General features: G+C 43.1%; 2 protein-coding genes and 1 pseudogene across 2 annotated transcripts; all 3 read right to left on the bottom strand.

Annotated features, from left to right (window-relative positions):
• Positions 1 to 1258: 1258 nt before the first annotated feature.
• LOC123131143 (sugar transporter ERD6-like 7) lies at positions 1259 to 4873 on the bottom strand. The gene is made up of 17 exons (XM_044550885.1): positions 4593 to 4873; positions 4435 to 4497; positions 4202 to 4291; positions 3969 to 4028; positions 3815 to 3880; positions 3656 to 3721; positions 3484 to 3559; positions 3316 to 3380; positions 3138 to 3230; positions 2886 to 3051; positions 2755 to 2801; positions 2612 to 2674; positions 2479 to 2538; positions 2336 to 2389; positions 2180 to 2239; positions 1961 to 2075; positions 1259 to 1864 (listed from the first exon to the last, which is right to left on the bottom strand). Exons 1-17 carry the CDS (start codon positions 4737 to 4739, stop codon positions 1743 to 1745), a joined length of 1413 nt encoding a protein of 470 aa, XP_044406820.1. The 5' UTR covers positions 4740 to 4873; the 3' UTR covers positions 1259 to 1742.
• Positions 4874 to 6433: 1560 nt separating this feature from the next.
• LOC123131142 (senescence-specific cysteine protease SAG39-like) lies at positions 6434 to 7564 on the bottom strand. The gene is made up of 2 exons (XM_044550883.1): positions 7117 to 7564; positions 6434 to 7020 (listed from the first exon to the last, which is right to left on the bottom strand). The coding sequence occupies exons 1-2, from the start codon at positions 7547 to 7549 to the stop codon at positions 6434 to 6436; spliced, it is 1020 nt and encodes a 339-aa protein (XP_044406818.1). The 5' UTR covers positions 7550 to 7564.
• Positions 7565 to 11448: 3884 nt separating this feature from the next.
• On the bottom strand, positions 11449 to 12608 carry LOC123131141 (senescence-specific cysteine protease SAG39-like; annotated as a pseudogene).
• Between the last annotated feature and the right edge of the window lie 1228 nt (positions 12609 to 13836).

The raw sequence follows: 13836 nt of genomic DNA, 5'->3' as shown, positions 1-13836 counted from the left end.
ACAGTAAATTCAATGAAAATAGGAAAAACTTATTGATAGCACAAAATTTTAGATTATCAATTACATTTTTTTAAAATTTTCTGTCAATGAGGGTGTGGATACATCCAGTAGTAAAAAATACACTCTGATCAATTTGTAGTTTCGGGTCGAGCCGGTCCAGTAAGGATCTGGCACCGCTATACCTGGCTATGGGTAGCCCGACCCGACCCGGCCTGAAAATCTCGGGGTGGACTGGGCTTGACGTGCCATCGTGCTGGGCTCGAGCCTGGAAATTGATCCCGATGGGCATATCGGGCCAGGTTTGGGCTTACAGAAAAAAAGATTTTAGACACAGTCAGGCCAGGCCAATCTGGCCATGTCGGACTTTTCAGGTTTGGGCCAGGCTTGGGCCTGATTTGTTAGGCCCGCCGGTCGGGCAGGACCGGGCTCGGGCCTGAGTTTTCAGCACCGGGCTTTTTTTGGCCCGGCCCGGCCCGACATATGCCCAGGTATAGGCGCCGCCTGGTCGAGAAGCTCGCGGCGCTGAGCCGTTGCCCGCCGGGAATTCGGGAGTTCTTTGTGTGCCGTGTCCATACCTTGTCCTCTCCGCCGACGGGAAGTCCCAGATTCCCCGCCTCTCCCGCGCTGACCTCGGGGCCACGGCCCACGGCCAACAGCAAGCGGCACCTGCTGGACGGCGTCCCCTGGCTCATCCGCCGCCCCCGCCTCAGCCTCAACGTCCTGCTCGGTCAGTGCTCTCCTCCTTCCAGTCTCCGCCCTCTATCTCAGTTCTTGCGTCTCTCTACATCTCAGCTTCTCCTTCAGCACTACTATACCATCACCTTAATCAATCGAATCTGTTCCCGTTCGTTTTGCACGTGAGGTGAGCCTAGAGCCGCTGTTCTGTAGGTTTATTACCTTGGATGGGATAGCGCAGCTTCGATTTCGCCATGAATTGTGGTCTATGAAGATGTGCAAAATACTTCAGCTTCATCTGATTCACATTATATAAACATAAAATCTGGGGTTCCTTGCGTTGTTGATAGTCTTCTTAGATAGTAGAGTATTGAGGTAACTTTACAAGGATCTTCTGATGCTTATGGTTTGAAGATGAAACCATTTAGCTTGAGAGTCATATCTCTTTTACAGGAGGTTGATAGCCGCAGTACTAATACCTGATGCAGTGAACAAGATCCCAACAAATGAAAATGTTGGTCACTTGCAAGTCAATCAAATATCCGCACAATGGGCCATTAGACGGACAGCATGAGACATGCAGTTAACAAACATCACGATAACCACTTGGAGGCTGCCAAAGGCAGACATGCTCAAGAAGGAATAAAGACCAAAAGATTCTACAACCCCAGAGAAAAATGGCGCGGCAAGGCACTATGTAACATGCCTGACTGCATGTCTGTTGCTCTCAGCTGATTACATCAGTAGATGAAAATTCACTCACTTTTGTTTGACTATATATCATACTATTTTAGATCTAATAGAAGAGGAGGCAGTTGCAAATCCTCTAGAAGGATACACCAACATCGAAATCTTCTGCACGTTTTAGCTATCCTGATACCCATCTTCGTTACAGATTCGATACAGATTGTATACAATTGTGCGGGCAAAGAAAAATGCCATCTAACTTTCTCGAAACCACACATGTGCTGCAGTTTATCAAAGCTTGAATCTCTTCCAATGTCTTGCCTTTTGTCTCTGGCACGAATCTTCACAATGAACACAAGAGCCATGTTTCTCCAAGCCACTCATGTGCCGCAGTTTATCGAAGCCTGAATCTCTTCCAAGGTCTTGCCTTTTGTCTCCGGCACGATCTTCACAATGAAGAGAATAGCCATTGCGCAAACGAAGGCGAAGAAGAAGAATGTTCCTACAAGATTTGCTGCATATCAGACAAACGTCCCTGGATGATTCAAGCAACACCATAGTCCATACTCCATAGGGGTCTGACGTATATTTGGCTGACCTGAAGCACTCCAGCTCATGAGGAAGTTGAAGGCGAAAGAAACTGCTAACGAAGCCAACCAGTTCACCAGAGTCACGAAGCTCCCGCCGATTCCTTTCATATTAATTGGGAATATCTGCGTCCAATCCAACATTTCTAAGTAAGTTCATATGGTATTGTAAGAAATCTCGAGCGATGAAGAGATTTGAATTTGATTGTTCTGAAGTGTGAACTCTAAACCTCTGACATTATGACCCAAGGAACGGAACCCATCCCTAGTGAATAACTTGCAATGTAGACCTGTTTCAGTTATATTACAAAAGGATTCAGCATGCAAAAAAGTTCAGATAAGCATCAGGTCACTTGTTGAACAAAAGAAAGGCTTTTCAGGTGTACCAATATGCTGGTGAGTGTGATGATTGGGACTTGCTTCGGGAATATACCGTGAACCTACATTCAACACCACTTGATGAAGTTTTGATACAAAAAAGGAATTAAAGGACACAAAAGACCACTAGCAGCTATGCAATGAAAGTTACCTTAAGGTAGAATGATACTGCTGACATAAGAGTCCCCACGAGGAGTCCAGATGTGGAAATCTGCAGAAAAGTAAAATAAAATGAAAGGTCAGAATTAGTGTTCATGTTGGCCAAGTTTTATCTCTGAGCTTACCAGTAATAACGGCTTTCTCCCACTCCTGTCCATCAGTAGAGCTCCAAGTGTTGTGAGTGGTAACTGTTATAGTGAAGATTGCACAGAGTCAAAGAGTTACCGAGGAATTTGATCAAAATCGATCTGCGTACTATTAGCTTCACCTGGATACACGCCATCAAGATTGTTCCTAGGTTTCCTGAATCAAACCCTGCAGGTAACTCAGCAGAACTTAACTTTCAGAACCTAACTGACAAAAATCAATTATCTCCAAGTCCGAGATCTGCCAGCTTACCAGCTGAGACAAATGTTTCACTGGCGTAGAACAGGATCCCGTTTATCCCTGCAAACTGCTGGAAAACCATTAGACCGGCGCCGATAATGACAGGACGGATGTATGGCCTGCTGAAGAGATCCTTAATTCCAGGCTTTGGAAGATTGTCAATAGTTTCGACGAAGTCCTGCATGTAGAGCAATTCCATTTCCATGACGACGCCGCATTTTTTTTCTGAATCGACAAAACTATACACAGCTAGCGGCGCCAAACCTTGATTTCTGCAGCTTCAAGGGACACATCCGCGTCTCTGCCACGGAGGCGCTGGAGTGCTATTTCAAACTCCTTTTTCCGGCCAACCTTTGCCTGTGGTAAACATTTGGTGCTGAATTGGTAAGTGTGACAACTAGATGCTACTACAAGGATGTCATTCAGTCAGAGAAATAATTACCAGCCATCGAGGAGATTCAGGAATGAAGAAGAGACCAACCATGAGAATTATGCATGGAGCAAGTCCTGTGTATACATGTCATGCCAGAGGGGGAGATCATCAGATCAGAGTACATGAGGATGGTCAACACAAAAACTACAATGTGGACTAGTAAGAGATTATATGTACCAGCCATGGCCAGCATCCGCCAGGACACAACTGTGCCAACGATATACGTCATCGATAATCCAGTGCCTATCATCAACTACATGCAGTTCAGGCAGAAATTTCAGAGTTGTTCCCAAAAGGCCAGCAAGGCTATAGTGTGTTCATATTTTGTTTCAAGGAGGAAAAGAGTTACTGGATTCAGAGCTGTAAGTCCCCCACGAAGAGCCTTCGGAGCAATTTCTGCAATGAAAACCGGCACCTGTTGGGTTGCAAGGGCTAGTGTTAGTGTAAGTTGAAATTGTCTGAAAGACCCCACGGTTTGCTGAACAGTGTGAGTAAATGATGATCGTACCACGTATGAAAACACTCCGACGCCGAGTCCGGTGCAAAATCTCCCAAAATCAAGCGAGTAAGCACTCTGAAAGTTACCACAAACAAAGTTCAGAGGCACATCAGCAACTATGTCCTCTTACACGGTGGTGCGACAGTACAAGAAGGGAAAAGACCTGTGCAGAGAAGATTGCCAGCCATCCGACAATGGAAACGAGAGCAGAAGCCCTCATCGCCTGCACCCAACATACAAACATCCGAATGTTTACAAATTAAGATGATCATTCAGGGAGGCATATATACTATTTCCTCCGTCCCAAAATAAGTGTCTTGACCTTAGTACAACTTTACACTAGAGTTAGTACAAAGTTGAGATATGATTTTGAGACGGAGGGAGTACTAGACATACCCCTTTTCGTCCAGCAACATCCGCAATCTGCCCGCTCGCGACCGCTCCGATCATGGCCCCGACTGTTATTACCGACCCGAAAACAGAGTACTGCAGAATATTACACGGATGAGGAACTGGGAATGAGAGGAGCAATATGAGAAATGCCACTGCCATCGATTTGAGCTGAATAGTTGACCGGGAGCCACATGTCAGTGAGACATTGGTGGCACATTAGGCACGGACGGACGTACCTCGGAGAGGGTCAGCTGGAGGTCCCGGCTGATCCCGGCCTCAGCTGGTGCCGAGTAGCCAATCTGCAGCAGCGCCAATCACATACAGAAATTGTTTCTCAAGCACAAGGCTGGAGTTCAGATGATTCTACACTATGATAGACTGATAGTAGACTCACCGCGACGCCGAAGGCGAAAGAGCCGAGCACGGCGACGCCTGTGCTGGCCATGACCATCCCCAGCGACGACCCGTCGCCACCCCTCGCCGGCGGCGGGCCAAGGAGGTGCTCGCTCGCCTCCGCCGCCGCATCACCACCCCTTGTCATCGCTACAAGAAGCTACTTAAGTGAATAGCAAAACCACCACTGCTAGTGCTTGCTCAGCTACAAGATGGGCGGATACATATAATCTCTGCCATGTTGGTAAGGGCATGCGCTATTTCCTTGTCATTTTGTTGGTATCATTGAATGGAATGCCGTAACATGGGGCACATTCTGCCGTGACATTTAACAAGTGCTCCTGCAGGACAACTGATATTGGGCCATCAGCCACCAACGGACAGCTCATGCACGCGAGATAAGAAGGTTAAATTGGCAAGAACAAGCATGTGGATACTTGCTTTGGAAAAGGCACTGTCGTTGCTCATGTGTCCATGCATTTTCTAGTTGTTCACTGTCCTCTTCCGGAGATCCCATCGAGTCCAAATTAGCTGTTCATCTGCCTTATTTTAGTACTAAAAGAACAGATCGTGATATGATTTTGCCGGATATGCATGCTCAGGGAGATCCGAGAAAACAAACATAACCAAAGCCACTAAGTAGATCCTTAATCGCTTGTGGACACGCTAGTGATCAATGACAGAGCCAGATCCAATCCCACACGATCCTTGCCCCACGTGTTTCCTTGAGTGTTGGCTTCTACATCTCCCTCTTGGACCATTAAGATATTGTTTGCACTTAGAGTGTTCCTAGCGGGCCGCTCACACAGACAACAAAGAACCCATCAGGATTCACTGAACACTGAACTCTGATCTCTAAAGAAAGAACACCTATCACTGAAAGTATGAAAATATATAACTTTAAATGATAGCACAGTCGATACGTGTACCGCTGCCATCAGTAAAAGTTAACTTCCAGGGATGTTCAATGCACGTGCAATTTCCGTTGTGATTCACTACAGGTGTGGAGGCAAAAATAAACAACAACATGAGAAAAAAGGAGCAAATCAAAGGAAGGAAGAATCATGTGATAGAAGGGACTGCTCACACAAATCATTCTTTCAGTTGGGACCAAATCATCTTTTCCTTATTATGTGGTGAAGTTGTTTTATAGATTAGAAAGTGCAAAGCAAAACAATAGTCACATCCATATATGTGGACCATCTCTTCCATATGGGAGGGAGTTGTTAGCCTGCCTGTTCATTACTAGTAGAAAGCTAGCTTATTGTTTCTCCATTTATGTGCTCTACCATATTGAGGTATGGACCCCCATGATGCTAATCATATTATTTTAATTACTAATCATAATTAAGGTCCATTTTCTAATTGTGGATTATCCAGAGTAAAATTATGGTTGGTGTTGTAGTTGGGGAGAGGAGGCTGTTGTCGAGCGTTGAAGGACCAGGACGACGGGAATTGGTGGAGGGAAAAGTCCACCCTATTTCACTTCCTCGAGATATAAAAAACATTTTGTTCCATTCTCAGGCTGCAACATTTATTTGCAAATCAACTTCACCATTTTCACATTTTTTATTGTTCTAAGATTATCGTGAAAATAAAACTACTCAAAGAGTTCATTCTACAAATATGAAGGAAGAAGAGACAACACAGTTCACTTACAAAACACAACTAGTGCCAAATCTCCAAATGATAGAGCTAACACAACTTCTTCATCAATCTTAACATATGTGCCATAATTTACATTGTATTCACGAAATATGAAGTACAAACTTTACTTTAGATACACACACAAACTATATGTATTTAAAGTAGACACATGATATGTTGCATATGAAGCTCATTCTATGCAGTGGGGTAAGAAGGCTCCATCGCAAGGCCACACATGCCTTTCTTGTCAGGAATGTCCTTCTCCATTCTTAAATATCCGTTCTCGCCCCATGTTGTCCCCCATGAATTCTTCAGCAACCAATACTTTGTGCCATCGCTGGTCTTGCCATAACCAATAGCTGCAATACCATGGTCCAGGTCTGTGCCACATGAGCCTGTCATCACTCCACCTTTGTAAAATTGGAAGGTCATATCTCCTCCATCTACAGCCACCGAGACGGGTTGGCTTGCGACGGCTTGCATGAGAGCTCCCTCGTTGTTGGCTGGAACATCCTCATAGCTTTTGATGGTTGCGGCACCGTTGGTTCCACTCTTGCACTTGTCATCTGCCGCGGTATATGGGTAGTTGGACTCGGTTGTGAGACCGCCATTCTTGATTATGAACTTGAAGGCATCATCCATAAGCCCACCTTCGCAACCTTGATCTTCACCATGGACATCACAATCCACTAGTTCTTGCTCAGACAACGAGATAAGCTTGCCGGTTTTCAGCTTAACGACGCCCTCTGTAACAGCGACAGCAGAAAAAGCCCAACAACAACCTACAAATGTTTACGTTTGTGCAGATACTATAAGAGGACATTCTCATTAAAAATTCAAACATATATGCAATATATTATTATCCTAAACATACTTACCACATTGGCCCTGGTCCTTGATGGGGGTGACTGCTCCTTTAGTTCTCCAGTCTATAGTTGCCGGAAGTGCATCGAAACTTACATTCTCATACCTAAATCCGGTAGGCATCCTTTCCATGCTCGGTTTGTACCCCTTGTTAGCCTTCCTCGCCTTGAACTCCTCGTTCGTTAGGTCGGCGAACTGATTGACGCCCAAATAGAACTTGAGGTTCTTGGCATTAAACGACTCGATGAACCCGACATTGGCCTTGAACACCTCGAATCGTTGCGCCTTCTCAGCATTGTCCTTGTACACACGACCGTACTGCACCATCCAGCTCTCGTGCCTTGCCACCATCGATAAGTCATCGCTGAGCTCACGAGCTGCTAGGACCAAACTGCAGAAGCAGACGCATCCGACGATGCCAAGGATCAAAGCTTTTGGGATGGCCATGTTATGTTTGATGAATTGCTTGCTACTACTAGTGTGTAGTGTGTGCTCTGGTTTGGTTTTGTGAATGGTACTGGGTGTCTTATATAGTTGCATGGATGTATGTATTTGAATATGGGGGATTGAGATGGTCTCCAACGTAGCGGTGAAGTACATCTGGTAGGCGGATAGTATAAATAAATATGTGTGCATATGGCGTACGCTTTCCTTAGCATATGAGAATAATAAACATGTTGTGCCAGAACTTTGGATGTTAGTACAAGAAAAATCAAGTAACCATGAATACGACATATTTTGATACTTCATACATACTTAGTTCAATGTGATTGCATGGTGATGCTGACAGGCTTTTCTATCGATCCTATTCCTATGGAGCTCCGTAAACGTGTTGGCATGAGTACCCAGGAACCAAAAATACATATAATTTTTTTACACCCTAAATTTTAAGCGTAACACCAAGTCTTAGCTTATGTTGATTTACAAAACTATGAGTGCATGCAAAAAACATTGATAAAAATTCTTGTAGCCTACCGATGAAAAGTGATTAAATGTGACCACTTGCAGAGACGAGTGGAAACGGCAAGTTGATTAAGACAACTTAACCTGTCAGATCATCAAATGTTAAGAGAACTATGATTAGTTAATTAACTAATGATAAGTAATTTAATCTTGAGTTCAAACATGCATTGGTATCCCTAGTACGTCAAGTCCATGAATTAATATTAATACCATCGGATATACTTGCCAGCATTGTAGATGGTTTTTTACTCTCACAACTTGGTAGATCATATCTCACCACCATCACATATTTCTGGCGGCCATGGTTAGCGGGAGGTCCCCTGCTTAATGAGAGTTGCAGGTGGCTGGGTAGTCCAGCGTTGCAACTCAAGGATGAGTAATGGTATGTAACACTGCACATGGCACACACACTCTGCAAAGCGCCAAGTGTTACACGCAACCAACGTGTCCAACACTTATCCCCTCATCCCTTCAGACTTGTAGGCCTAGGAACATTTGGTACACAAGAATGAATAAAGGACGCACACGGACATGTGGGACATGGCAAGAGAAACGACAACATGCAGCCTGAGAGCCAAAGCGAACAGACACACACACACACACACACACACATGCAGATGAGACCGACGTGGGAGAAACGAGCGATGGCCAACTGACAAGAAGGGACAACCTCACGAAACAATCCGGGGGCTCAGAACGCCCCATTTCTAGCAAACATAGTAATTAAATATATAATTACAAAAGCAAAAAAAAAATTTGTTTGTTAAATAATGAAATATGACCTTTTCCTCAAAGATTGAATTGGTTTATAATTTGAAACTAGGTTTTAAGAAATATGCTTTAAATCATAATGTGCGATGTCAATAAATGGGAGGAAGCGTGAACTGAACTTGTCGATAGCGAAAGCGTCGCAAGATAGAAGACCTAGGTATGTTGAAAGATTCATGTGGTATGTTTTGAGATTTTTGGTTCTCTTTGATGAAAAGGTTAGTCATTACCATCTGTAAAAGAAGAAAATTACTACCTCCGTCCGGGTTTACTAGTCACCATCGTAATTTGGGCCAAAATTTGACAACAAAGATCCTTAATCACTTGTGGTCACGCTAGTGATCGATAAGAAAGAGCTAGATCCATTCATCCCCCACGATCCTTGCCCCACGTGTTTCCTTGAGTGTTGGATTCTACATCTCCTTCTTGGACCTTTAGGAGATTGTTTGCACTCAGACTGTCCCTAACGGGACGCTTGCAAACCCATTACCATCTCACGCAGACAACAAAGAACCCACCAAGATTCACTGAACACTGAACTCCGATCTCTAAAGGATGTTGTGGAACTGAAGAAATAACACCTTTCATTGAAACTCTTGCAATGATAACACGGTTGATACGTGTACCGCTGTCATCAATAAACTTTAAGTTCAAGGGATGTTCAATGGACATGCAATTTTCGTTGTGATTCACTACAGTTCAGGAGGCAAAAATAGAAAACACCATGAGAAGAAATAAATAAATCAAAGGATGGAAGAATCATGTGAGAGAAGGGACTACTTACACAAAAATTGATGCCCAAAATTACCAGATGGTTGTGCATGATGTCACTTACATTGAGGTAGTCCACAGACATAGCCCCCAAGGCACGAATCCAGTATGCGCTCATTCATTATGCCAGTTTGGCTAACAAAAAAGGATCATGATGCTGATCCTTTTTCCACAATATTCATGTCCATCATCGGAAAAAAATTGCTGCAGCGATCAGGCAAAAGAACATGAAAATAGAGATACAGAGCGAGTAAGTAAAATAATCGCTGAACATATGCTTTATCAGCATTTTCTTGCCTAGCCTAAGAGAGCAAGGAAAGAATAAAACATAGTGCAAAACTGAATAAGAGTACTAAATAATTAAGAGAGACTAACGATGAAGATGAAGACAGTAGAAAAGACACTTAGGACTGAACGACCGTACTGCCAGGAAAACTAATGAACTATCATGGTTGTACAAGCTATGAATGAGAATGAGAAATATGACTAATAGACTGAAAAAGACAAAGTCAGCCAGAGAGAATGAAGGTGTGACCGAGGACTTAAGAAAGGCACAACGCTCAAAGAAGAATTGACTTCAGAAAAATAAGTAGCCCAATAACAAAGTAAAGACTCAGATCATAGAAGTGGTTCATAAAAAAGACTAAGACCATAGAAGTAAGAAAGATAACTAATGAAAAATGGAATAACTACTTAAGAACTAATGAATGTTGATAAAATAGTTTATGCTTGAGAATCTGAAAAGGAACAATGGCAAGGCACAAAAGCACCGAAAATCTTATATGGTGAAGACTTGGGGATGAGGAACGACATTCAATGAGTGAGAGACTAAACACACAATGAATATAAAAAAACTACAATGAAACTATAGAAAAACTAATGAAAAAGATGCATAACACTCATCAAAGTACTGACAAAACTGAAGAAATGAAACCTACACTAAAACTAACTAATAAAATTAAAGCTCACTAACCATCTCATCACTCTCTACATTTCATCTTCTCCGTCAGCACTATACTATCGTGGTTAATTAATCGAACCCATTCCGGCCGTTTTTGTAGGTGAGGTGAGCCCTTTGATTGAAGTTACTTTCCGTAGAGGATTACCTTGGGACCAAATCATTTTTTCCTTATTATGTGGCGCAGTTGTTCTATAGATTAGAAAGTGCAAAATGAAACAATAGTCACATCCATATATGTGGACCATCTCTTCCATATGGGAAGGAGTTGTTAGCCTGCCTGTTCATTTCTAGCAGAAAGTTAGCTTATTTTTTCTCCATTATTTTCTCTACCAAATTGAGGTATGGACCCCCACGATGCTAATCGTAATATTTTAATTACTAATCATAATTAAGGTCCACTTTCTAATTGTGGGTTATCCAGAGTAAAATTAAGGTTGGTGTTGCAATTGGGGAGAGGAGCTTGTTGCCGAACGTTGAGGGACCATGACGACGGGAATTGGTGGAGGCAAAAGTCCATCCTATGTCACTTACTCGAGATATAAAAAACATTTTGTTTCATTCTCGGGTTGCAACATTTATTTGCAAATCATCTCCACCATTTCACATTTTTTATGGTTCTAAGATTATCATGAAAATAAATACTACTCAAAGAGTTCATTCTACAAATACGAAGGAACAAGAGACAACACAGTTCACTTACAAAACACAATTGGTGCCAAATCTCCGAATGACATAGCTAACACAACTTCTTCATCAATCTTAACATATGTGCCATAATTTACATTGTATTCACGAAATATGAAGTACAAAGTATACTTTAGATACACACACAAACTATACGTATTTAAAGTAGACACATGATATGTTGCATATGACGCTCATTCTATGCAGTGGGGTAAGAAGGCTCCATCGCAAGGCCACACATGCCTTTCTTGTCAGGAATGTCCTTCTCCATTCTTAAATATCCGTTCTCGCCCCATGTTGTTCCCCATGAATTCTTCAGCAACCAATACTTTGTGCCATCGCTGGTCTTGCCATAACCAATAGCTGCAATACCATGGTCCAGGTCCGTGCCACATGAGCCTGTCATCACTCCACCTTTGTAAAATTGGAAGGTCATATCTCCTCCATCTACAGCCACCGAGACGGGTTGGCTTGCGACGGCTTGCATGAGAGCTCCCTCGTTGTTGGCTGGAACATCCTCATAGCTTTTGATGGTTGCGGCACCGTTGGTTCCACTCTTGCACTTGTCATCTGCCGCGGTATATGGGTAGTTGGACTCGGTTGTGAGACCGCCTTCTTGATTATGAACTTGAAGGCATCATCCATAAGCCCACCTTCGCAACCTTGATCTTCACCATGGACATCACAATCCACTAGTTCTTGCTCAGACAACGAGATAAGCTTGCCTGTTTTCAGCTTAACGACGCCCTCTGTAGCAGCGACAGCAGAAAAAGCCCAACAACAACCTACAAATGTTTACGTTTTTGCAGATACTATAAGAGGACATTCTCATTAAAAATTCAAACATATATGCAATATATTATTATCCTAAACATACTTACCACATTGGCCCTGATCCTTGATGGGGGTGATTGCTCCTTTCGTTCTCCAGTCTACGGTTGCCGGAAGTGCGTCGAAACTTACATTCTCATACCTGAATCTGGTAGGCATCCTTTCCATGCTCGGTTTGTACCCCTTGTTAGCCTTCCTCGCCTTGAACTCCTTGTTCGTTAGGTCGGCAAACTGATTGACGCCCAAATAGAACTTGAGGTTCTTGGCATTAAACGACTCGATGAACCCGACATTGGCCTTGAACACCCCGAATCATTGCACCTTCTCAGCATCGTCCTTGTACACACGACCGTACTGCACCATCCAGCTCTCGTGCCTTGCCACCATCGATAAGTCATCGCTGAGCTCACGAGCTGCTAGGACCGAACTGCAGAAGCAGACGCATCCGACGATGCCAAGGATCAAAGCTTTTAGGATGGCCATGTTATGTTTGATGAAATTGCTTGCTACTACTAGTGTGTAGTGTGTGCTCTGGTTTGGTTTTGTGAATGGTACTGGGTGTCTTATATAGTTGCATGGATGTATGTATTTGAATATGGGGGATTGAGATGGTCTCAAACATAGCGGTGAAGTACATCTGGTAGGCGGATAGTATAAATAAATATGTGTGCATATGGCGTACGCTTTCCTTAGCATATGAGAATAATAAACATGTTGTGCCAGAACTTTGGATGTTAATACAAGAAAAATCAAGTAACCATGGTTACGACATATTGTGATACTTCATACATACTTAGTTCAATGCGATTGCATGGTGATGCTGACAGGCTTTTCTATAGATCCTATTCCTATGGAGCTCCGTAAACGTGTTGGCATGAGTACCTAGGAACCAAAAATACATATTATTTTTTTACACCCTAAATTTTAAGTGTAACACTAAGTCTTATCTTATGTTGATTTACAAAACTATGAGCGCGTGCAAAAAACATTGATAAAAATTCTTGTAGCCTACAGATGAAAAGTTATTATATGTGACCGCTTGCAGAGACGTGTGTACCACGGAAACGGCAAGTTGATTAAGACAACTTAACCTGTCAGATCATCAAATGTTAAGAGAACTATGATTAGTTAATTAACTAATGATAAGTAATTTAATCTTGAGTTCAAACGTGCATTGGTATCCCTAGTACGTCAAGTCCATGAATTAATATTAATACCGTCGGATATACTTGCCAGCATTGTAGATGGTTTTTACTCTCACAACTTGGTAGATCATATCTCACTACCATCTCATATTTCTGGTGGCCATGGTTAGCGGGAGGTCCCCTGCTTAATGAGAGTTGCAGGCGGCTGGGTAGTCCAGCGTTGCAACTCAAGCATGAGTGATGGTATGTAACACTGCACATAGCACACACACTCTCCAAAGCGCCAAGTGTTACACGCAACCAACGTGTCCAACACTTATCCCCTCATCCCTTCAGACTTGTAGGCCTAGGAATATTTGGTTCGCATGAAACAAATAACGGACGCACACGAACATGTGGGGCATGGCAAGAGAAACGGCAACAGGTAGCCTGAGAGCCAAAGCGAACAAACAGACACACACATATGCAGATGAGACCGGCGTAGGAGAAACGATCGATGGCCAACTGCCAAGAAGGGACAACCGCACAAAACAATCCGGGGGGCTCACAACGCCCCATTTCTAGCAAACATAGTAATTAAAGATTAATTACAAAAGCAAAAAAATAATTTT

This window comes from Triticum aestivum, chromosome 6A (genome assembly GCF_018294505.1).
Source record: "Triticum aestivum cultivar Chinese Spring chromosome 6A, IWGSC CS RefSeq v2.1, whole genome shotgun sequence".
NCBI classification, from domain to species: Eukaryota; Viridiplantae; Streptophyta; class Magnoliopsida; order Poales; family Poaceae; genus Triticum; species Triticum aestivum.
Note: the sequence above shows the minus strand (reverse complement) of the source record. Positions and strands in the feature narration are given on the sequence as shown.

Excerpts from the sequence above, each read along its gene's own strand:
- LOC123131143 (XM_044550885.1), bottom strand. The coding sequence starts at position 4,739 with ATGACAAGGGGTGGTGATGCGGCGGCGGAGGCGAGCGAGCACCTCCTT. Across the intron at positions 2,240-2,335 it reads TCACACTCACCAGCATATTG|GTCTACATTGCAAGTTATTC; the intron begins GTACACCTGAAA and ends TAACTGAAACAG. Across the intron at positions 2,076-2,179 it reads CTTGGGTCATAATGTCAGAG|ATATTCCCAATTAATATGAA; the intron begins GTTTAGAGTTCA and ends GATTGGACGCAG.
- LOC123131142 (XM_044550883.1), bottom strand. The coding sequence starts at position 7,549 with ATGGCCATCCCAAAAGCTTTGATCCTTGGCATCGTCGGATGCGTCTGC. Across the intron at positions 7,021-7,116 it reads CAAGGACCAGGGCCAATGTG|GTTGTTGTTGGGCTTTTTCT; the intron begins GTAAGTATGTTT and ends AAACATTTGTAG.